General features: G+C 39.8%; 1 protein-coding gene across 1 annotated transcript; it reads left to right on the top strand.

Annotated features, from left to right (window-relative positions):
• The first annotated feature begins 1,754 nt into the window (after window positions 1-1,754).
• On the top strand, window positions 1,755-12,792 carry LOC117298666 (ADP-ribosyl cyclase/cyclic ADP-ribose hydrolase-like). Its single transcript, XM_033781985.1, has 9 exons — window positions 1,755-1,759; window positions 1,830-1,856; window positions 2,472-2,591; window positions 3,296-3,422; window positions 4,021-4,239; window positions 4,657-4,730; window positions 5,555-5,656; window positions 7,576-7,662; window positions 11,880-12,792. The coding sequence occupies exons 1-9, from the start codon at window positions 1,755-1,757 to the stop codon at window positions 12,004-12,006; spliced, it is 888 nt and encodes a 295-aa protein (XP_033637876.1). The 3' UTR covers window positions 12,007-12,792.
• The last annotated feature ends 13,052 nt before the right edge of the window (window positions 12,793-25,844 follow it).

Genomic DNA, 25,844 nt, shown 5'->3' with positions numbered 1-25,844 from the left:
ATAACAGATTATTAGTCACCAATGAGGACTATCCGGTGACAAACATCGACATGTAACCTATACAGCAGCAATGTGATGGAACAGCCTTTTATGTAATACTGCTTTAAAGGCACTGGACACTATTGGTAATTACTCAAAATAATTGTTAGCATAAAACCTTTCTTGATTACGAGTAATTGGGAGAGTTTTTTTTTTTAATTAACGTAGTTTTCCAAGAAGTAATCTTCCAAGAATTTGATTTCGAGACCTCAGATTTAGAATTTGATGTCTCGAGATCAAGCATCTGAAAGCACACAACTAAACTTCGTGTGACCATGGTATGACAAGGGTGTTTTTTCTTTCATTAGTATCTCACAACTTCGATGACCGATTTAGCTCAAATTTTCACAGGTTTCATCTGTAAAGACTAGTCTTTGACAATTACCAATAGCGTACAGTGTCTTTTAAGGCACTGTACACCTTTGGTATCATTGTCAGAGACCAGTATTCTCAATTGGTGTATCCCACACAATGTATGACATAACAAATCTGTGAGTTTTGTTTTTACTCAGCTACTCAAGAAAAGCACTCTTGTTAAATATTTGTGTGCTTTGGTAAAAAAAAAAGGGCGTCAGGCCTGCAACCGATTTCACGGAACCTTACGCAAATGCGTGTACGTCCACTTGCGCAACGTATGGCGTAAGTTCCGCTGATTTCACGAAAGTTACGCCACGTCTAACAGTAATGGCGCAAATCCATAGAGTTATATATAACTCTATGCGCAAATCATATTGTTATTGCGCAAGTTCTTCCGGCCATGCATCAGCACAACGTGTTTTGCGCGGGATAGCCTTCGCTATTCCTTGGGCAGCGATGACGGTTCAGTGCCGAAATGCATTTCATTCTTTCTTTTAGTGGAAATAAAACTAAAACAAATTCATCAGCCATTTTGTTTACAAGAACGTTTCACTATAAAGGAAACCACACGTTTGGTAATGAAATAAACGGTAAAATCTGCCACGATTTTTTTTTTTGGGGGGCCATTAAAATTGTTTGGAGTTGGAATTGCCACCATAAATACAATTTCAGTAAACACTTTCGTCATTTTTTATTTATGTGTCAATCATGAACTCATCGGTTCCGATCCGCAATTCGACCCTGAATTGTGTCATGTTCAATCAAACTTGTTTAACCTCCTATATATGTATATATAAAAAAAACAAAAAAAAATACTTTCATAAAAAACAGACAAGTCTAAATTAAGCAATTTAAATGCATTTTTTTATTATTATTCTTTTCATCAATTAATTTTTTTCAAAATTAATTAGTTTAAATGCATTTTTCTTTATTATAATTTGTTTTCATTTATAAATATTGTTTTATTTTTTTGCAGTTTAGTTATTAAATTGAACCATGTTATCCCAATTTCCGTCCGCTGAAACTTCACTGTAAAAATGTTGTCCAGTGTAAAAAAAAGATCGTCATTTAAAATGGCCGACGTGGTGCTTTTTTCCAAGGGCAACGTGTTCCTTTAAGGAAGTGGCGCAGCTGCGCAACATTTCGTGACGTAACGATATGACATGGTGCAAGTTACGCACTACTTTCGTGAAATCGGCTGCTGAAGTCGTATTATTTGAGTGAGTAGTTACCTCTTTCTCAAAAACTATGTTATTTGAGAGGGAGCTGTTTCTCACAATGGTTTATACTATCAACATCCCTCCATTGCTCGTTACCAAGTAAGCTGTTATACGAACAATTATTTTGAATAATTACCAATGGTGTACGCCTTTAATTCCCATAAACTATAATGGTATTATATCCATATGCTTTTATTTGTTACTTGCAGACAGTGCCAATAACTGTTGTAATTCCAACAGGTAGCCTATACTTATTCCACAAGTCACCAATTCCACAAGTCACCAAACTGTTGTAATTCCAACAGGTAGCCTATACTTATTCCACAAGCCAGCAATACACCTGGTCGACATTGCCGGCAAAAGGCAAACAAAAAACTTTTTCGAAAGTAACGTAAAACTCACGACTAGGACTTAATGTACTTGCACGTACGTGTGTTCAATCGAGGCAAAGCCTGCCTCGATTGACGTCACAAAAAGGGGTAGGCGGAGTCACCCCCACACAACTTTAATTATTTGTTTAAACATATTAATCGTTAAAAACAATTACTCAAAAAATTATTTTATTGTTCAGAAACATTATACTCTACTGTTTGAATATTTTTTTTTCTATTTCCAGGTGACTTTAAATTCACCACAATATTCATTTCAAAATAAAAATAAAAATTATTTCTTACTATAGCAAGATAGTGCTTTTCAAAATTAGTCTTAACATACAACTGCTTGTCCTTGCATTCTCGAGGTTCGTTCCACCATGGATATTGGCTTATTATTGACCTTGGTCTTGCTGACGTCATGTTGTTATGTGACCATGGGGCATATGATTCACGTACGCTCCATTGCATCCAACAATTCCAGCACTGATTTGGCGGCTAAACGTCCTCCAACAACACCCAACATCAGGGACATTTTCATTGGACGATGTTACGAGGACGAACAGTGTTTGCAACAAGACCAATGCCTAAACAGCACCTTGAAGTAAGTATTAAATAATAATTACTCGGTGATTAACTCCGAGTTATAACTTTGATTAAGAACAACTGAGAAAATATCAAGGCTTCCGCTTCCATGAAAAGCTTTAAAAAAAAACACTGGACACTATTGGTAATTGTCAAAGACCAGTCTTCTCACTTGCTGTATCTCAACATATGCATAAAATAACAAACCTGTGAAAATTTGAGCTCAATCGGTCATCGAAGTTGCGAGATAATAATGAAAGAAAAAATACCCTTGTCACACGGAGTTGCGTGCTTTCAGATGCTTGATTTCGAGACCTCCAATTCTAAATCTGAGGTGTCGAAATCAAATTCGTTGAAAATTACTTCTTTCTCGAAAACTACGTTACTTCCGAGGGAGCCGTTTCTCACAATGTTTTATACAAACCTCTCCCCATTACTCGTTACCTAGTAAGGTTTATGCTAATAATTATTTTGAGTATAGTGTCCACTGCCTTTAAATTTGATTCAAAAGTAACTACTGCGTTGCACGGCATAACTTTCTGTTTCATATATTTTCCATAAAAAAACAAAATAATGCGCGAAACGTCTCTTTTTTTGTCGAGTTTAATAATTCATTATTTTATTCCATTTTTGTTGAGTTTAGACACGCCAAAAGTTTGACGTTAAGCGCAGGTTTTGTATTGCTGAAATTGTTGTTTTTAACTAATGTTATTTTGTTTTAAGTGGAACATGTGAAGAGCTATGGGAAATCTTCAATGCTTCGTTTGCCTTCAAGGACCCTTGTCAAGCTGGCGATAATACATACGACCAACTCATAGCTACAGCGCCACCTTCTACTATGAAAGATCAGGTGACCTACATACTATCATTGAAACACGACAGAGCTTTTTTTTGTACACTCCCTTAGTTGCTGCTGCTGCTGCTGCTGCTGCTGCTGCTGCTGCTGCTGCTGTTGTTGTTGTTGTTGTTGTTGTTGTTGTTGTTGTTGTTTTTGTTGTTGTTGTTGTTGTTGTCACTACCTTTGATGTTGATGCTGGTTTGCTTATTGTTTTTTCAGTTTAGCTATATGTTTCCAAGCATAATGACATCTGCTGTACAATTATAGCTCAGGAGAATATACTGACTAGTGAAAGCAACAACAAGAGAGAAAGAAAATTAAAGCCATAGTTATGACAATTTTAGCATACAGGTTATAACTGTAGGACTTCCCATGATATGCCTCCTAAACCATTATATCAGCCGTACTTAAGTCATAATTGTGATATAAGTCTTTATAGTTACTTTTATTTTGTTAATTAACGCTTCCGTAAGAGTATAAACTGCCCTGATATAAAGCCGTTTTTGAAATCGCAACAAATACATGTTTTTCTTGTTCACTTTTTCATTCTTTTCCCCAGTCTTCTATCCTTGTCAAAACACAAATTTTTATCAGTTCTATTTTTGCCCAGACTTTATTCTGGTCTGGTTTGCCAAGTCTTGCCCTGAACAATGGTAGAGTTACAAGAAGACACACTATCCTTGAAGAGACACTTATTGGTTATGCTGTAAATGGTTTGACTTGGTGTGGACAGCTTGATAACCCTGGAATCAACTACGTTGGATGTCCACGAGGTCCAAATTGCACCGCGGAAACCATGTACACTTTCTGGAGAGCCGCTTCAAGAGCAGTGAGATACATCCTTCCTTGATGCTAGTTTAATACTAATTGTAGCATAAACAAATCATTTGTGGTATATAGTATTATTTTATAGCCAAAAGTACCTCAAAATATTTAAAAATTTCCGTTTCAAGCGGCCATGTTGTTTAAACCTGATTAAACAAAGGCATGAAAAGTGAATACGTTTACGTTTACGTTTATAAAGGTTGACTCATCAGGATCCAGAGTTTTGACGTAAGGTGCTGCACAGACGTATGCTATAAGGGTGGTTGATTGGTGCTCTAAGAGTAGAAATACAAGTGCCTCCAGGCTAACAAAAAAGGCCTGAAGAAAAAAGTGCTATACGTATATATATAAACGAACGGTGGCAACAGTAGGCCTAGTATTTATAACAAATCTAACTTACTTGTTTGCCTTTGCTTTATAGTTCGCTCGGCAAGCAAGAGGGATCGTCAAAGTGGCACTAAATGGGAGCAGAGTGGATGCATTCAGGAATACAAGGTAAACAATAATATCAACAGAGAGAATATAGCTTCGAGTAGCCCAAACTTATCAACATGGTTAAAACTTGTGAGTATGGTGTTATGCTCAGAGAAATTAGTAAATATAGAGCTCACCAGGTATACATATTAAGAAAACAAACCGTTTTGTTATACCTCGGTAACAAACTGTGAAGTTTGATTGGTCGAGAGCCAATCACGTGACGTGCAACAAAAACGCTTGTTATACCTTGGTAACAAATTGTGAAGTTTCATTGGTCGAGAACCAATCATGTGACGCGCAACAAAAACGCATGTTACATGGCTCGACGGGCCGGGTAACATGAAAAGTGATGTACACCGGTGTACATCACCTTGATCATTCCCAGCGTTGGTCGATTTCGCGCTGTGTACGAAACAACCGCGGGTTCGAGGGAATTGTTTCTTGTTCGTCTGCTTATTAAACAAGGAATAGTCCGTCGTAATAATGTTTGAAGGTAACAACAGAACTTCGAGAAGAGGACTAACAATTATACAAAGGTATAACAAAACAATTGTTGCACGTTGTGACTGGGGTCCATGGGTTTTGTACACCCTCGAAGGAAAATGGCACACTCGGCTTCGCCTCGGGTTCCATTTTCCCCCTCGAGTGTACAAAACGCCATGGACCCCGTCACAGCGTGCAACAATTGTATAATGTTGAACCTGCAGCGCTACTCTTGACATCCAATGCACTGCCATTTTTTTTTTTTAGATGGATGGCATCTTTGCAGGGACATGAGCAAAATTTACTTCCAAGATACAACACAATATATTTTGTTGTATAACATTTTGTTTTGTTCCCAGCACCTTCGCCACAACTGAACTTCGAAACCTGAACCGTGGTTATATATCGCATGTCAACATTCTTCTTGTGTACGACATAACTATACCGGGAGACAATAAAAGGTAATGCTTTGACGCAGTGAGGAACATAACACCTCATGCAGCAACGTCATACTCAGGGCAACTAGAACATTAACTGCGCTAAACATCGCAATTTCTGCGCTACAAACTCAAAATGTTTTTCGCGTGGCAATAGTGCGGCAAATAAAACGAATCTTTGATGAACGAAGAACTTATTAAAACAATTTGCAGCACTAAACACCTTGCCTTAGATCGGACGAGTTCGTCTATAAAAAGCGTTTGAAACCGGAATAATATTAAGTTCCAAGTGGTGTTCCTTACACGTCACGAAAAACGGCCGACCGTGTTAGTTCTATAGTGAAAGGAAACCACGCAATTTTGAGGCATATTTGTGTGGATAGTTATATTCTACTTATAAACCTTCTAACCATGCAATTCATAACAAACATTTTTATTCACCAACTCGCCCGATCCAAGGCAACGTGTCCCTTTAAAATTTAGAATAATTTAAAATGGCGACGCGGGAAAACAATGCTAAAAAGAGACACTATTGCGTCATTATGCCAATCCGAGCTGTGATATAGATATTAATGACTATAGAATCCACCTGTACTTGTGCCTTATCATTACCATTGGTGAGAGGCAGTCGTCGTCTGTGTGTCAAACAACATATAGGTTAATTCTGAAATCCACGTATTATGTGTGTTCTAGTCGGAAGTTATTTTTCATCCCATCCCGGAATCACCCAGCAAAAAGGCGGAAAACGCTCATTGTAAAATAGTGCGTGGACGTTGTTTAAAAGCTTTGCGCATGCGTATTACCAAAGGGCATTGCCTGACTGATCCGAATTTGATACGACACGGTGAGAGCGTGACGTTTGTCGTCACGTCGTGCAACTACCGTGCAGCATGGCATAGCTACATGTACATCACAAGCTTGCACTAAACGTCGCTATTTTAATTTTCTACGTCCGAAACGGCAAAAGTGTGACGTTTACGACGAGCCTTAAGTGATTCAAAATGGCGGACGTGGGAGAAAAATGCTAAAGCGTCGAGTTTCATGACAGCAAATATGAATGGAAAATCACAATGATTTGTGCGTCCAATCAGTACCAAAGAGCGACGTTTGTCGACACAAACTTTGCCGTGCTATACGGTAGTCGCCAGACCTGGTGAGAACCACTTGAACTATCGGCCGAGTCTATCTTTGATAGCAGGGAAACTTACCATTATACTATAAGGGCACAACTTGTTGTTTGGGTGTCACATCTTTAACTTCCATCACGAAACAATGTTTTCTGGCACTTTCTCCATATTCCGCCATTTTTAATCACTTAAGTGCGGCGAACAATTCTACCGACTCGATTGTTTAAAGGCAGTGGACACTATTGGTAATTGTCAAAGACTAGCCTTCACAGTTGGTGTATCTCAACACATGCATAAAATAACTAACCTGTGAAAATTTGAGCATAATCGGTCATCAAAGTTGCGAGATAATAATGAAAGAAGAACACACCCTTGTCACCCGAAGTTGTGTGCGTTTAGATGGTTGATTTCGAGACCTCAAGTTCTAAATCTGAGGTCTCGAAATCAAATTCGTGGAAAATTACTTCTTTCTCGAAAACTATGGCACTTCAGAGGGAGCCGTTTCTCAAAATGTTTTATACCATCAACCTCTCCCCATTACTCGTCACCAGGAAAGGTTTTATGCTAATAATTATTTTGAGTAATTACCAACAGTGTCCACTGCCTTTAATAAGCACATTTTGCCGCGTGTAAAATGAGTTCGACACTTCAAAAGTTTTAGCCTACGTTTAGTGCAATTTAGCCGTCCTTTTTATGTGATGGTTAAGGTAAAAATATGGCAGTTGATTTAAAATGAACAGTCTAGTTAATTATGAAATTAAAATCGCATGTCTGAATAAGTGTGGTATTGATTGATATGTAATTATGATTAAACAGGGCCCGTTGTAATGAAGGGAGCATTTACCAGTTACAGATGCTGCTTACTTCCTATGGTTTCAGCTATACCTGTGTAGAAAACCCAAGGTTAGTTATATTGCTGTAATTCTAAAAAGACTTTGAACTGAGCCACTATTTATTATCGATAACAGTTTATCATCTAGCTATTACTGCGTGGTGATGACCGGGTTGGTGGCTGGCGCTGTTAACGTAGTCTGGTTCCCTGACCAAAGATTCATTGACGTCTCTTGTTAAAAATCTTAGGTCAGGTATCACCAACGGTTAAAAATACAGCATGACGCAACTTGTCAGGGTCGGGGGTCATCTCCAGGGAAACCATGTCTGCACGTACTACATGTACTACTAGTTGCGATAACGTAACCCTCCTCCCAACGGCCGCCAGGCCGGAGGGTTACCAGATTATTTTGATCGTCACTTAATTACAATCTGGTTCAACACGTATAATTTCGACAGCTAGTCACCAGATTTTGCCCCATTTTTACCACTTTTAAAAATCATGAAACTTAATCCAAAATCAATGTCTAATGAACACCAAGTCAAACACCTTTGAAAAAATATTTTTGAAGAAAAAGGACAAAAACTTACCAGATCCCGGAGCGATTTCCCAGGTTTATATATTTTGAACTAGTCGCATCGCTTTGCAAACGCTTTATTTAGGCACAACGCCTGCATTGGCAATAAACTGGCATAAAAACTCCTGGATCTACGGCCAACAGGACTGACATTACGAGTCCGTACCGAACATCAACGAAACTGTCCGAATGTTAACGACAACACGTTCGGAACATTTCGGATAACTTCGAAAGAGGAGGTGATACCGGACCCTAAATTCGACAGAGCCTAGTCGGAGATTTTTGGGTCTGGGAACCAGACTACTGCTAACGGACCGAGCCGTTAACAGCGCCAGCCACCAAACAAGGTCATTGCCACACAGTGAAGACCGGGTATTCGCACTGTTATTCCAATTAATAAATACATTTTTTTAGCGAATTAAACGGCTACAATAGAGAGGTTGCGTGACCCCGCAAAAAGTTCGTTGTGCGCGCCGTCGGCCATGTTGAGTACTATTTCTGTTGGTAACGCGTCGTCTGCTCGCAACAGCAGACGCACGTTTGTAACCGAGAAAGTTGGTTTTTCTCCGATAGACAAATATTTGGTGAAGGTTTTCTTTCAGTATTTTATTTGGTAAAACAATGAATTACATCAAGCACATAATATTAACTCCGGATAATGCAAGTCAATGCCGGTCGATACTGTGAGAAAATACTAATTCGTTAAAACAACAATTGTTAAACCAACAAAGATCCATATGAATTCAAACCTGCCGACTGGTCTCCAAACATTGAACTTTTCTCAGCAGTGTCGTAGCCAAATATTGTTAAATACCGTTACTCTGAGCGCATTTAAGTCTATTGATGCACTATACAATCGGATGGGTGACGGAGGTAAATAAAGGTGCACATCGTGAAAGTAAACAAACTTTGCAGTTTTACTCTTGAGGCCGCACTTATTGCGAAACATTATTTATTTTGTATGGACGTGGACATGGCTACCAACTACATACCACATCACGGTACCACCACTGTAGAAAACAAATTATTTTTGTTCAAATCGGAACTGGGATTTTAGCAAAATGTATGACTTGTTTTCGGCAATGGTGGTGCGGTATTTGGCTGGCCTTCATCGGCACTCTGGTATAATTTTAGATTCAACTATCTGAAGGGGGCGATTCACGTTGACAAAATGCATTGGCATAGATTTGATTTATTTTTGGATGGTAATACAACAATAATATTCTCGGCCAGAGGCCGAAAAACATTTTGTACATGTCATGTAGGCCCTACACATTTAAAAACTTCAATATACAAAAGACAAGATTGAAGAAAGCAAAGATGTCTTAAGCAAGTCAAAATTAAATTTAAGAGAGTGAAATTAGAGAGAAAACACCGATAAAGGCAGTGTCACTATTGGGGATTACTCAAAATAATTATTACCATAAAACCTTACTTGGTAACGAGTAATGGGGAGTTGTTGATAGTATAAAACATTGTGAGAAACGGCTCCCTCTGAAGTAACGTAATTTTTTACGAATTTGATTTCGAGAACTCAGATTTAGAATTTGAGGTCTCGAATCAAGCATCTGAAAGCACCCGACTTCGTGTGTTTTGTTTCTTTATTGCTACCTCGCAACTTCGACGACCAATTGAACGCAACTTTTCACAGGTTTGTTATTTTCTGCATAAAAATATGTTGAGATACACCAAGTGAGAAGATGGTCTTTGACAATTACCAATAGTGTCCAGTGTCTTGAACAAAAACATATTTGGGACTGGAATGGAAGTTCAAAACTCAAGTGTCATCTTAAAAGACTCTAAAAAAAGAATTAAGTCAATGTTATCTTGGCTGCTCTATGCACCTGTGTGTCTACATCCGTAACAAAAACAAGAAAATTACATTGGGTCAGCTGAGTGCAAAGCTTTGTTTCTACTAATCATACCTCCATGCTTTAAGATAATGTCTTATTTTAATGTTCCCCTTTCATTTATATTTAAAATGTCAGAAACCAGAGGGCTAGGTTGTCTTAGAAAATTGTTTCATTATAAATGTTTCCTTCAAATTCATATTGTTTTTTATCTGTTGACACGTGGACGATCTGTTTGTCCTGTGTTTAGGCAACTTCTTCTTTGTCGTCGAGATGCTCTCTCCAAAGCCAATTCCGATGTTTCCTCATTTTAATTTAAGCCATGCCTTGTCGTCCTCCGCGGCTGTTTCAACAGGTTCAGATTGTTTGCCAGCCTTTTGCTAGGCCCTGATGGTGCAAAATAATCGATGGTTGCCGAACAAAAAATATTCACGGTCTCCTAGCCCTGGCTTACGATTTACATTTTCACCGTGATTTAACTGAGCACGTGAACTGCTTCGGTTTGATTTTTGCACCGGTTATGCGTTACGTTAAATACAGCTGATAATAATTTAGTACTCAACATGGCGGCGGGTGTCAAAAACTGACGATTGTTACATAACGCGAAATTTGTTGACTTTTCTCTCGGCGGTACTTCCAGACATGTTCAGGGGCCATATTTGAGCTTTTGATGGCTCCCATCTCTTTCGTGCGTTAATCACATCACTGATCTCTGAGACCAGTGACTCTTTGAAATAATGATCTGTCAGCGCCTTCACTGGGGTCAAAGGAGGCAAATGATTGGACGATAGCTGTTCCTTGTGCATTAAAACGCGCGCATGAGCTCGGCGTCAGTTTATACGCGCACACATGTTACACGCGCGCACTCAAAATGTATACATTTTCAGCGCGCGTACGCGAAAGTGCGCGAAGTTGCAATGAAACTAACAGGGAGATAAATAAGCGTGCGATACTGGGGTGCGTTCCACTCGCGCAAACGTTGCGAACAGTTACGCACGTTCGCCAACAATTTCAAGTGGAACGAGTTGTTCGCCGCCACCGTTGGCGAACGTTGGCAACTTTAGGCGAACATACTTCGGAGGTTCAGCGCCTTCACTTGGGTAATGGGAGGCAAATGATTGAATGACCTCGGCGTCAGTTTATACGCGCGCACATATTACACGCGCGCACTCAAAATTGATACATTTTCAGCGCGCGTACGCGTAAGTGCGCGAAGTTGCAATGAAACTAACATGGATATAAATTAGCGTGCGATACAGTGCAACGCGCAAGGTTTACACAATGTATGCTGATTTAGTGGCCACTTATTTGCTATTTTCCAAAGCCGGTCTTTATACCACCGTTAACACTCTCACACGTGACCGGGTTTTGACCAATCAGAGACTTGAATCCGTCCAAGGTATTTATTAATATAAGTTATCACACAAAAACAAGCGCGAGTGGAATACGGAAAATTATGTGCTTTATTAAGCCCCGTTAAATTAAGGAAGCTCATTTTCAAGAAAACACCAGTCGATTGTTAAGTACATAGAGCATTAGACTACATAACCAGTTTCGCTCTTTCAATAACTTCCTCTGCAACACTGGAAAACCACTTGAATTTTGAACTGACAAACATGGCGTATGACAAAAACTAAGAGTGAAACAAACACATTAGATGTGGTTCGATTGGGCGTTTCGAGACAATAAAAAGCGTTTGTTATGAAGTAAATAATTTTGCTGGAAAGATGCTGGTACTACAAAATGACGGATTGTGTTAGTTTACGAAGTAAAAGAAAAAATAACACACACAATTTTGGATAGTCTACCATATTCATTTTATATATTGAAATCTATTTGTCTCCTTTTCAATCACATGCAGTGACTTCAGATATTTACAATGTGCCAGCGACCCCACAAACGACCATTGCAAGCCAAATCTGGCTAGTCTTACAACAAGCAGTTCAGTTGTTCTGGCTTTGATGCTGATGGTTCACAAATGGATTTGATACAGAAGTTGTATGTTGTTATTATTAAACAAAGTGCTTTGCACTCTGGGCCGGAAACCCCGTAAGAATAATACTTGTTCGCCGGGTAGCCTTAGAGTAAATTACTGACATTTTATAGTACACTATTTTTGTGTACTAAATGATGGTTTATATTGATACATGTATATTTGTTTTGCATGCAACTTGGAGGCAACCAATTGCACTGCATGCAAAAAATCACTTTTCGCACTTGCACTCGGTATATTAGTACAACATATGTTCAAACACTTAGTCGTTTCGGATCATCTGCTCCTTAAATTGTTAATGCAGAATTTCAATAAATCAATAGAAAGAAAATCTCTTATACTGGACGGGCCACCTTGTTGAATAGTGTTAGAAAATTATAATGCAAATTATTATACACAGCCAAAATACGTTCGTGCACAATTTCGATGAATCTTGTTCAATTGCTGTTGACTCAGCTCTCTTGACATGAACAATATTTAAAACTCAATTCGACTAGCCACTTAGTCGTTTCGGATCATCTGCTCCTTTTTGAAATTCTGCATTAACAATTTAAAAAAAATGTATGCAAAATTTCAATAGTTTCAAATTTAATAAGTACATATCATCTATTATAATAGAAAAAATGTCTTATACTGGACGGATCACCTGACTGTTTCGTAATGTTGAATATCAATAGAAAGTTATTATGCAAATTATTATACACCGCCAAAATGTGGACATATATATATACGGTGTATGATCAGTAGTGGAATAAACTACAGTAAGCCTACTCTTCGAAAAGTGTCTCTGACAAGTCTAATCTTTCTTTGATATCCCATTTGGACGTATCTGTTTTTAGCATCAGTGGTCTTCCAGCGACCTTGTTGCATGATCAGTGCTTCAGGTTTGTTAGATAGGTGAGAAGCACCGCCTGATCTTAGGCTGTGAAGGCCGTATAACTTTGAATAGGTTACGCCTATGCGTCTAATATAAGGGCCTCGGAAAACAACTCTCTGCACCTAGTGTAACTTAAGGGTCTATCAGCGCCAATTTTGCACGTTTTTGTACTGGACAAAAATATAGCAGGGTGAACAAATACTTGTCTTGACCCAGATTGATCCCGGCAGCCTCTAAAAATCGGCGTAAAATCGCAACTGGTGAGTAGGTGTCCAGTGTGTCGCAAAGAAAAGCAGTACTGCCATCCCTGAAAATGTCGGTTTTCGATTTTTGAATAAAAATTGGAATACCTTTATTGTTTGATGTGTGCGTTAAGATGGTTGATTTCGAGACCTCAAGTTCTAAATCTGAGGTCTCGAAATCAAATTCGTGGAAAATAACTTCTTTCTCGAAAACTATGGCACTTCAGAGGGTGCCGTTTCTCACAATGTTTTATACCATCAACCTTTTCCTGATGACTCGTCATCAAGAAAGGTTTTATGCTAATAATTATTTTGAGTAATAACCAATAGTGTCCACTGCCTTTAAGGAGACATAGCAGGCAGATCTAAGATCTAAAAGCGAGGCCTCAGGACCCGCGAAAAGGTCGACAATGGTCGACAAGAGAAATTGGGTGTTTTTTTTGGCGGGCGGATGGTGTAGTTCCCGCCTACCGCTGACAGGAGAGTTGTTCAGGATGCTCAACTTGGTCGATTTGCACCGTCAAAACGCGAATTCCAGAGATGGCTATTAGACAAACAAGAAGGCCGCTCTTCCCTTTTCCCTGCCCAGGGAATAAACCTTTTAATTTTCGAGCCACCCCGAAAAGTCGAATTAGCGTGATTACTTCTTGCGGACACCCCACCCGAGTGTGCCGGTGCAAATTTGAACTCCGTCACTGTTTTACTTTGGCGGTAATCGACGATTTTTGGTCAAATTATGACAAGATGGCCGCTCTTCCCTTTTCCCTGCCCGGGGAATAAACTTTTTAATTTTCGAGCCACCCCGAAAAGCCGAATTAGCGTGATTTCTTCTTGCGGACACAACACCCGAGTGTGCCGGTGCAAATTTGAACTCCGTCACTGTTTTACTTTGGCGGTAATCGACGATTTTTTGTCAAATTATGACGTCACTTTTTCACCAAAAAGTTGTAATTCCCAAGGTTTTGCGAATTGTGCATGACTCCACACAGGAAAGTTGTTCAGGATGCTCAACTTGGTCGATTTGCACCGTCAAAACGCGATTTCCAGAGTTGACTATTAGAAAAACAAGATGGCCGCTCTTCCCTTTTCCCTGCCGGGGAATAAACCTTTTAATTTTCGAGCCACCCCGAAAAGCCGAATTAGCGTGATTACTTCTTGCGGACACCCCACCCGAGTGTGCCGGTGCAAATTTGAACTCCGTCACTGTTTTACTTTGGCGGTAATCGACGATTTTTGGTCAAATTATGACGTCACTTTTGCACCAAAAAGTTGTAATTCCCAAGGTTTTGCGAATTTTGTATGACTCCACACAGGAAAGTTGTTGAGGATTCTCAACTTGGTCGATTTGCACGGTCAAAACGCGATTTCCAGAGTTGACTATTAGAAAAACAAAATTGCCGCTCTTCCCTTTTCCCTGCCCGGGGAATAAACCTTTTAATTTTCGAGACACCCCGAAAAGCCGAATAAGCGTGATTACTTCTTGCGGAATAAGCGTGATTACGTTCGCCAACAATTTCAAGTGGAACGAGTTGTTCGCCGCCACCGTTGGCGAACGTTGGCAACTTTAGGCGAACATACTTCGGAGGTTCAGCGCCTTCACTTGGGTAATGGGAGGCAAATGATTGAATGACCTCGGCGTCAGTTTATACGCGCGCACATATTACACGCGCGCACTCAAAATTGATACATTTTTCAGCGCGCGTACGCGTAAGTGCGCGAAGTTGCAATGAAACTAATAACATGGATATAAATTAGCGTGCGATACAGTGCAACGCGCAAGGTTTACACAATGTATGCTGATTTAGTGGCCACTTATTTGCTATTTTCCAAAGCCGGTCTTTATACCACCGTTAACACTCTCACACGTGACCGGGTTTTGACCAATCAGAGACTTGAATCCGTCCAAGGTATTTATTAATATAAGTTATCACACAAAAACAAGCGCGAGTGGAATACGGAAAATTATGTGCTTTATTAAGCCCCGTTAAATTAAGGAAGCTCATTTTCAAGAAAACACCAGTCGATTGTTAAGTACATAGAGCATTAGACTACATAACCAGTTTCGCTCTTTCAATAACTTCCTCTGTAACACTGGAAAACCACTTGAATTTTGAACTGACAAACATGGCGTATGACAAAAACTAAGAGTGAAACAAACACATTAGATGTGGTTCGATTGGGCGTTTCGAGACAATAAAAAGCGTTTGTTATGAAGTAAATAATTTTGCTGGAAAGATGCTGGTACTACAAAATGACGGATTGTGTTAGTTTACGAAGTAAAAGAAAAAATAACACACACAATTTTGGATAGTCTACCATATTCATTTTATATATTGAAATCTATTTGTCTCCTTTTCAATCACATGCAGTGACTTCAGATATTTACAATGTGCCAGCGACCCCACAAACGACCATTGCAAGCCAAATCTGGCTAGTCTTACAACAAGCAGTTCAGTTGTTCTGGCTTTGATGCTGATGGTTCACAAATGGATTTGATACAGAAGTTGTATGTTGTTATTATTAAACAAAGTGCTTTGCACTCTGGGCCGGAAACCCCGTAAGAATAATACTTGTTCGCCTGGTAGCCTTAGAGTAAATTACTGACATTTTATAGTACACTATTTTTGTGTACTAAATGATGGTTTATATTGATACATGTATATTTGTTTTGCATGCAACTTGGAGGCAACCAATTGCACTGCATGCAAAAAATCACTTTTCGCACTTGCACTCGATGTTCAAACACTTAGTCGTTTCGGATCATCTGCTCCTTAAATTGTTAATGCAGAGTTTCAATAAATCAATAGAAAGAAAATTTCTTATACTGGACGGGCCACCTGACTGTTTCGTAATGTTGAATAGTGTTAGAAAATTATAATGCAAATTATTATACACAGCCAAAATACGTTCGTGCACAATTTCGATGAATCTTGTTCAATTGCTGTTGACTCAGCTCTCCTGACATGAAAAATATTTAAAACTCAATTCGACTAGCCACTTAGTCGTTTCGGATCATCTGCTCCTTTTTGAAATTCTGCATTAACAATTTTAAAAAAATGTATGCAAAATTTCAATAGTTTCAAATTTAATAAGTACATATCATCTATTATAATAGAAAAAATGTCTTATACTGGACGGATCACCTGACTGTTTCGTTATGTTGAATATCAATAGAAAGTTATTATGCAAATTATTATACACCGCCAAAATGTGGACATATATATATACGGTGTATGATCAGTAGTGGAATAAACTACAGTAAGCCTACTCTTCGAAAAGTGTCTCTGACAAGTCTAATCTTTCTTTGATATCCCATTTGGACGTATCTGTTTTTAGCATCAGTGGTCTTCCAGCGACCTTGTTGCATGATCAGTGCTTCAGGTTTGTTAGATAGGTGAGAAGCACCGCCTGATCTTAGGCTGTGAAGGCCGTATAACTTTGAATAGGTTACGCCTATGCGTCTAATATAAGGGCCTCGGAAAACAACTCTCTGCACCTAGTGTAACTTAAGGGTCTATCAGCGCCAATTTTGCACGTTTTTGTACTGGACAAAAATATAGCAGGGTGAACAAATACTTGTCTTGACCCAGATTGATCCCGGCAGCCTCTAAAAATCGGCGTAAAATCGCAACTGGTGAGTAGGTGTCCAGTGTTTCGCAAAGAAAAGCAGTACTGCCATCCCTGAAAATGTCGGTTTTCGATTTTTGAATAAAAATTGAAATACCTTTATTGTTTGATGTGTGCGTTAAGATGGTTGATTTCGAGACCTCAAGTTCTAAATCTGAGGTCTCGAAATCAAATTCGTGGAAAATAACTTCTTTCTCGAAAACTATGGCACTTCAGAGGGTGCCGTTTTTCACAATGTTTTATACCATCAACCTTTTCCTGATTACTCGTCATCAAGAAAGGTTTTATGCTAATAATTATTTTGAGTAATAACCAATAGTGTCCACTGCCTTTAAGGAGACATAGCAGGCAGATCTAAGATCTAAAAGCGAGGCCTCAGGACCCGCGAAAAGGTCGACAATGGCTTTGACTTCGCTAAGAGAAATTGGGTGTTTTTTTTGGCGGGCGGATGGTGTAGTTCCCGCCTACCGCTGACAGGAGAGTTGTTCAGGATGCTCAACTTGGTCGATTTGCACCGTCAAAACGCGAATTCCAGAGTTGGCTATTAGACAAACAAGAAGGCCGCTCTTCCCTTTTCCCTGCCCAGGGAATAAACCTTTTAATTTTCGAGCCACCCCGAAAAGTCGAAATAGCGTGATTACTTCTTGCGGACACCCCACCCGAGTGTGCCGGTGCAAATTTGAACTCCGTCACTGTTTTACTTTGGCGGTAATCGACGATTTTTGGTCAAATTATGACAAGATGGCCGCTCTTCCCTTTTCCCTGCCCGGGGAATAAACTTTTTAATTTTCGAGCCACCCCGAAAAGCCGAATAAGCGTGTTTTCTTCTTACGGACACAACACCCGAGTGTGCCGGTGCAAATTTGAACTCCGTCACTGTTTTACTTTGGCGGTAATCGACGATTTTTTGTCAAATTATGACGTCACTTTTTCACCAAAAAGTTGTAATTCCCAAGGTTTTGCGAATTGTGCATGACTCCACACAGGAAAGTTGTTCAGGATGCTCAACTTGGTCGATTTGCACCGTCAAAACGCGATTTCCAGAGTTGACTATTAGAAAAACAAGATGGCCGCTCTTCCCTTTTCCCTGCCCGGGGAATAAACCTTTTAATTTTCGAGCCACCCCGAAAAGCCGAATTAGCGTAAATACTTCTTGCGGACACCCCACCCGAGTGTGCCGGTGCAAATTTGAACTCCGTCACTGTTTTACTTTGGCGGTAATCGACGATTTTTGGTCAAATAATGACGTCACTTTTGCACCAAAAAGTTGTAATTCCCAAGGTTTTGCGAATTTTGTATGACTCCACACAGGAAAGTTGTTGAGGATTCTCAACTTGGTCGATTTGCACGGTCAAAACGCGATTTCCAGAGTTGACTATTAGAAAAACAAGATGGCCGCTCTTCCCTTTTCCCTGCCCGGAGAATAAACTTTTTAATTTTCGAGACACCCCGAAAAGCCGAATAAGCGTGATTACTTCTTGCCGAATAAGCGTGATTACGTTCGCCAACAATTTCAAGTGGAACGAGTTGTTCGCCGCCACCGTTGGCGAACGTTGGCAACTTTAGGCGAACATACTTCGGAGGTTCAGCGCCTTCACTTGGGTAATGGGAGGCAAATGATTGAATGACCTCGGCGTCAGTTTATACGCGCGCACATATTACACGCGCGCACTCAAAATTGATACATTTTCAGCGCGCGTACGCGTAAGTGCGCGAAGTTGCAATGAAACTAATAACATGGATATAAATTAGCGTGCGATACAGTGCAACGCGCAAGGTTTACACAATGTATGCTGATTTAGTGGCCACTTATTTGCTATTTTCCAAAGCCGGTCTTTATACCACCGTTAACACTCTCACACGTGACCGGGTTTTGACCAATCAGAGACTTGAATCCGTCCAAGGTATTTATTAATATAAGTTATCACACAAAAACAAGCGCGAGTGGAATACGGAAAATTATGTGCTTTATTAAGCCCCGTTAAATTAAGGAAGCTCATTTTCAAGAAAACACCAGTCGATTGTTAAGTACATAGAGCATTAGACTACATAACCAGTTTCGCTCTTTCAATAACTTCCTCTGTAACACTGGAAAACCACTTGAATTTTGAACTGACAAACATGGCGTATGACAAAAACTAAGAGTGAAACAAACACATTAGATGTGGTTCGATTGGGCGTTTCGAGACAATAAAAAGCGTTTGTTATGAAGTAAATAATTTTGCTGGAAAGATGCTGGTACTACAAAATGACGGATTGTGTTAGTTTACGAAGTAAAAGAAAAAATAACACACACAATTTTGGATAGTCTACCATATTCATTTTATATATTGAAATCTATTTGTCTCCTTTTCAATCACATGCAGTGACTTCAGATATTTACAATGTGCCAGCGACCCCACAAACGACCATTGCAAGCCAAATCTGGCTAGTCTTACAACAAGCAGTTCAGTTGTTCTGGCTTTGATGCTGATGGTTCACAAATGGATTTGATACAGAAGTTGTATGTTGTTATTATTAAACAAAGTGCTTTGCACTCTGGGCCGGAAACCCCGTAAGAATAATACTTGTTCGCCTGGTAGCCTTAGAGTAAATTACTGACATTTTATAGTACACTATTTTTGTGTACTAAATGATGGTTTATATTGATACATGTATATTTGTTTTGCATGCAACTTGGAGGCAACCAATTGCACTGCATGCAAAAATCACTTTTCGCACTTGCACTCGATGTTCAAAACACTTAGTCGTTTCGGATCATCTGCTCCTTAAATTGTTAATGCAGAGTTTCAATAAATCAATAGAAAGAAAATTTCTTATACTGGACGGGCCACCTGACTGTTTCGTAATGTTGAATAGTGTTAGAAAATTATAATGCAAATTATTATACACAGCCAAAATACGTTCGTGCACAATTTCGATGAATCTTGTTCAATTGCTGTTGACTCAGCTCTCCTGACATGAAAAATATTTAAAACTCAATTCGACTAGCCACTTAGTCGTTTCGGATCATCTGCTCCTTTTTGAAATTCTGCATTAACAATTTTAAAAAAATGTATGCAAAATTTCAATAGTTTCAAATTTAATAAGTACATATCATCTATTATAATAGAAAAAATGTCTTATACTGGACGGATCACCTGACTGTTTCGTTATGTTGAATATCAATAGAAAGTTATTATGCAAATTATTATACACCGCCAAAATGTGGACATATATATATACGGTGTATGATCAGTAGTGGAATAAACTACAGTAAGCCTACTCTTCGAAAAGTGTCTCTGACAAGTCTAATCTTTCTTTGATATCCCATTTGGACGTATCTGTTTTTAGCATCAGTGGTCTTCCAGCGACCTTGTTGCATGATCAGTGCTTCAGGTTTGTTAGATAGGTGAGAAGCACCGCCTGATCTTAGGCTGTGAAGGCCGTATAACTTTGAATAGGTTACGCCTATGCGTCTAATATAAGGGCCTCGGAAAACAACTCTCTGCACCTAGTGTAACTTAAGGGTCTATCAGCGCCAATTTTGCACGTTTTTGTACTGGACAAAAATATAGCAGGGTGAACAAATACTTGTCTTGACCCAGATTGATCCCGGCAGCCTCTAAAAATCGGCGTAAAATCGCAACTGGTGAGTAGGTGTCCAGTGTTTCGCAAAGAAAAGCAGTACTGCCATCCCTGAAAATGTCGGTTTTCGATTTTTGAATAAAAATTGAAATACCTTTATTGTTTGATGTGTGCGTTAAGATGGTTGATTTCGAGACCTCAAGTTCTAAATCTGAGGTCTCGAAATCAAATTCGTGGAAAATAACTTCTTTCTCGAAAACTATGGCACTTCAGAGGGTGCCGTTTTTCACAATGTTTTATACCATCAACCTTTTCCTGATTACTCGTCATCAAGAAAGGTTTTATGCTAATAATTATTTTGAGTAATAACCAATAGTGTCCACTGCCTTTAAGGAGACATAGCAGGCAGATCTAAGATCTAAAAGCGAGGCCTCAGGACCCGCGAAAAGGTCGACAATGGCTTTGACTTCGCTAAGAGAAATTGGGTGTTTTTTTTGGCGGGCGGATGGTGTAGTTCCCGCCTACCGCTGACAGGAGAGTTGTTCAGGATGCTCAACTTGGTCGATTTGCACCGTCAAAACGCGAATTCCAGAGTTGGCTATTAGACAAACAAGAAGGCCGCTCTTCCCTTTTCCCTGCCCAGGGAATAAACCTTTTAATTTTCGAGCCACCCCGAAAAGTCGAAATAGCGTGATTACTTCTTGCGGACACCCCACCCGAGTGTGCCGGTGCAAATTTGAACTCCGTCACTGTTTTACTTTGGCGGTAATCGACGATTTTTGGTCAAATTATGACAAGATGGCCGCTCTTCCCTTTTCCCTGCCCGGGGAATAAACTTTTTAATTTTCGAGCCACCCCGAAAAGCCGAATAAGCGTGTTTTCTTCTTACGGACACAACACCCGAGTGTGCCGGTGCAAATTTGAACTCCGTCACTGTTTTACTTTGGCGGTAATCGACGATTTTTTGTCAAATTATGACGTCACTTTTGCACCAAAAAGTTGTAATTCCCAAGGTTTTGCGAATTTTGCATGACTCCACACAGGAAAGTTGTTCAGGATGCTCAACTTGGTCGATTTGCACCGTCAAAACGCGATTTCCAGAGTTGACTATTAGAAAAACAAGATGGCCGCTCTTCCCTTTTCCCTGCCCGGGGAATAAACCTTTTAATTTTCGAGCCACCCCGAAAAGCCGAATTAGCGTGATTACTTCTTGCGGACACCCCACCCGAGTGTGCCGGTGCAAATTTGAACTCCGTCACTGTTTTACTTTGGCGGTAATCGACGATTTTTGGTCAAATAATGACGTCACTTTTGCACCAAAAAGTTGTAATTCCCAAGGTTTTGCGAATTTTGCATGACTCCACACAGGAAAGTTGTTCAGGATGCTCAACTTGGTCGATTTGCACGGTCAAAACGCGATTTCCAGAGTTGACTATTAGAAAAACAAGATGGCCGCTCTTCCCTTTTCCCTGCCCGGAGAATAAACTTTTAATTTTCGAGACACCCCGAAAAGCCGAATTAGCGTGATTACTTCTTGCCGAATAAGCGTGATTACGTTCGCCAACAATTTCAAGTGGAACGAGTTGTTCGCCGCCACCGTTGGCGAACGTTGGCAACTTTAGGCGAACATACTTCGGAGGTTCAGCGCCTTCACTTGGGTAATGGGAGGCAAATGATTGAATGACCTCGGCGTCAGTTTATACGCGCGCACATATTACACGCGCGCACTCAAAATTGATACATTTTCAGCGCGCGTACGCGTAAGTGCGCGAAGTTGCAATGAAACTAACATGGATATAAATTAGCGTGCGATACAGTGCAACGCGCAAGGTTTACACAATGTATGCTGATTTAGTGGCCACTTATTTGCTATTTTCCAAAGCCGGTCTTTATACCACCGTTAACACTCTCACACGTGACCGGGTTTTGACCAATCAGAGACTTGAATCCGTCCAAGGTATTTATTAATATAAGTTATCACACAAAAACAAGCGCGAGTGGAATACGGAAAATTATGTGCTTTATTAAGCCCCGTTAAATTAAGGAAGCTCATTTTCAAGAAAACACCAGTCGATTGTTAAGTACATAGAGCATTAGACTACATAACCAGTTTCGCTCTTTCAATAACTTCCTCTGCAACACTGGAAAACCACTTGAATTTTGAACTGACAAACATGGCGTATGACAAAAACTAAGAGTGAAACAAACACATTAGATGTGGTTCGATTGGGCGTTTCGAGACAATAAAAAGCGTTTGTTATGAAGTAAATAATTTTGCTGGAAAGATGCTGGTACTACAAAATGACGGATTGTGTTAGTTTACGAAGTAAAAGAAAAAATAACACACACAATTTTGGATAGTCTACCATATTCATTTTATATATTGAAATCTATTTGTCTCCTTTTCAATCACATGCAGTGACTTCAGATATTTACAATGTGCCAGCGACCCCACAAACGACCATTGCAAGCCAAATCTGGCTAGTCTTACAACAAGCAGTTCAGTTGTTCTGGCTTTGATGCTGATGGTTCACAAATGGATTTGATACAGAAGTTGTATGTTGTTATTATTAAACAAAGTGCTTTGCACTCTGGGCCGGAAACCCCGTAAGAATAATACTTGTTCGCCGGGTAGCCTTAGAGTAAATTACTGACATTTTATAGTACACTATTTTTGTGTACTAAATGATGGTTTATATTGATACATGTATATTTGTTTTGCATGCAACTTGGAGGCAACCAATTGCACTGCATGCAAAAAATCACTTTTCGCACTTGCACTCGGTATATTAGTACAACATATGTTCAAACACTTAGTCGTTTCGGATCATCTGCTCCTTAAATTGTTAATGCAGAATTTCAATAAATCAATAGAAAGAAAATCTCTTATACTGGACGGGCCACCTTGTTGAATAGTGTTAGAAAATTATAATGCAAATTATTATACACAGCCAAAATACGTTCGTGCACAATTTCGATGAATCTTGTTCAATTGCTGTTGACTCAGCTCTCTTGACATGAACAATATTTAAAACTCAATTCGACTAGCCACTTAGTCGTTTCGGATCATCTGCTCCTTTTTGAAATTCTGCATTAACAATTTAAAAAAAATGTATGCAAAATTTCAATAGTTTCAAATTTAATAAGTACATATCATCTATTATAATAGAAAAAATGTCTTATACTGGACGGATCACCTGACTGTTTCGTAATGTTGAATATCAATAGAAAGTTATTATGCAAATTATTATACACCGCCAAAATGTGGACATATATATATACGGTGTATGATCAGTAGTGGAATAAACTACAGTAAGCCTACTCTTCGAAAAGTGTCTCTGACAAGTCTAATCTTTCTTTGATATCCCATTTGGACGTATCTGTTTTTAGCATCAGTGGTCTTCCAGCGACCTTGTTGCATGATCAGTGCTTCAGGTTTGTTAGATAGGTGAGAAGCACCGCCTGATCTTAGGCTGTGAAGGCCGTATAACTTTGAATAGGTTACGCCTATGCGTCTAATATAAGGGCCTCGGAAAACAACTCTCTGCACCTAGTGTAACTTAAGGGTCTATCAGCGCCAATTTTGCACGTTTTTGTACTGGACAAAAATATAGCAGGGTGAACAAATACTTGTCTTGACCCAGATTGATCCCGGCAGCCTCTAAAAATCGGCGTAAAATCGCAACTGGTGAGTAGGTGTCCAGTGTGTCGCAAAGAAAAGCAGTACTGCCATCCCTGAAAATGTCGGTTTTCGATTTTTGAATAAAAATTGGAATACCTTTATTGTTTGATGTGTGCGTTAAGATGGTTGATTTCGAGACCTCAAGTTCTAAATCTGAGGTCTCGAAATCAAATTCGTGGAAAATAACTTCTTTCTCGAAAACTATGGCACTTCAGAGGGTGCCGTTTCTCACAATGTTTTATACCATCAACCTTTTCCTGATGACTCGTCATCAAGAAAGGTTTTATGCTAATAATTATTTTGAGTAATAACCAATAGTGTCCACTGCCTTTAAGGAGACATAGCAGGCAGATCTAAGATCTAAAAGCGAGGCCTCAGGACCCGCGAAAAGGTCGACAATGGCTTTGACTTCGCTAAGAGAAATTTGGTGTTTTTTTTGGCGGGCGGATGGTGTAGTTCCCGCCTACCGCTGACAGGAGAGTTGTTCAGGATGCTCAACTTGGTCGATTTGCACCGTCAAAACGCGAATTCCAGAGATGGCTATTAGACAAACAAGAAGGCCGCTCTTCCCTTTTCCCTGCCCAGGGAATAAACCTTTTAATTTTCGAGCCACCCCGAAAAGTCGAATTAGCGTGATTACTTCTTGCGGACACCCCACCCGAGTGTGCCGGTGCAAATTTGAACTCCGTCACTGTTTTACTTTGGCGGTAATCGACGATTTTTGGTCAAATTATGACAAGATGGCCGCTCTTCCCTTTTCCCTGCCCGGGGAATAAACTTTTTAATTTTCGAGCCACCCCGAAAAGCCGAATTAGCGTGATTATTTCTTGCGGAAGTCCCACCAGAGTGTGCCGGTGCAAATTTGAACTCCGTCACTGTTTTACTTTGGCGGTAATCGACGATTTTTGGTCAAATTATGACGTCACTTTTGCACCAAAAAGTTGTAATTCCCAAGGTTTTGCGAATTTTGCATGACTCCACACAGGAAAGTTGTTCAGGATGCTCAACTTGGTCGATTTGCACCGTCAAAACGCGATTTCCAGAGTTGACTATTAGAAAAACAAGATGGCCGCTCTTCCCTTTTCCCTGCCCGGGGAATAAACCTTTTAATTTTCGAGACACCCCGAAAAGCCGAATTAGCGTGATTACTTCTTGCGGAAACCCCACCCGAGTGTGCCGGTGCAAATTTGAACTCCGTCACTGTTTTACTTTGGCGGTAATCGACGATTTTTGGTCAAATTATGACGTCACTTTTGCACCAAAAAGTTGTAATTCCCAAGGTTTTGCGAATTTTGCATGACTCCACACAGGAAAGTTGTTCAGGATGCTCAACTTGGTCGATTTGCACCGTCAAAACGCGATTTCCAGAGTTGACTATTAGAAAAACAAGATGGCCGCTCTTCCCTTTTCCCTGCCCGGGGAATAAACTTTTTAATTTTCGAGCCATCCCGAAAAGCCGAATTAGCGTGATTACTTCTTGCGGACACCCCACCCGAGTGTGCCGGTGCAAATTTGAACTCCGTCACTATTTTACTTTGGCGGTAATCGACGATTTTTGGTCAAATAATGACGTCACTTTTGCACCAAAAAGTTGTAATTCCCAAGGTTTTGCTAATTTTGCATGACTCCACACAGGAAAGTTGTTCAGGGTGCTCAACTTGGTCGATTTGCACCGTCAAATCGCGATTTCCAGAGTTGACTATTAGAAAAACAAGATGGCCGCTCTTCCCTTTTCCCTGCCCGGGGAATAAACTTTTAATTTTCGAGCCACCCCGAAAAGCCGAATTAGCGTGATTACTTCTTGCGGATACCCCACCCGAGTGTGCCGGTGCAAATTT

Source organism: Asterias rubens, chromosome 13 (genome assembly GCF_902459465.1).
Source record: "Asterias rubens chromosome 13, eAstRub1.3, whole genome shotgun sequence".
NCBI lineage: Eukaryota > Metazoa > Echinodermata > Asteroidea > Forcipulatida > Asteriidae > Asterias > Asterias rubens.
The sequence above is the reverse complement of the archived record's forward strand: the minus strand, read 5'-3'. Positions and strand labels throughout refer to the sequence as shown.

Coding starts and splice junctions, on each gene's coding strand:
- LOC117298666 (XM_033781985.1), top strand. Junction 4,240..4,656: donor GGAGAGCCGCTTCAAGAGCA/GTGAGATACATC, acceptor TTTGCTTTATAG/TTCGCTCGGCAAGCAAGAGG. Junction 4,731..5,554: donor GATGCATTCAGGAATACAAG/GTAAACAATAAT, acceptor TTTTGTTCCCAG/CACCTTCGCCACAACTGAAC.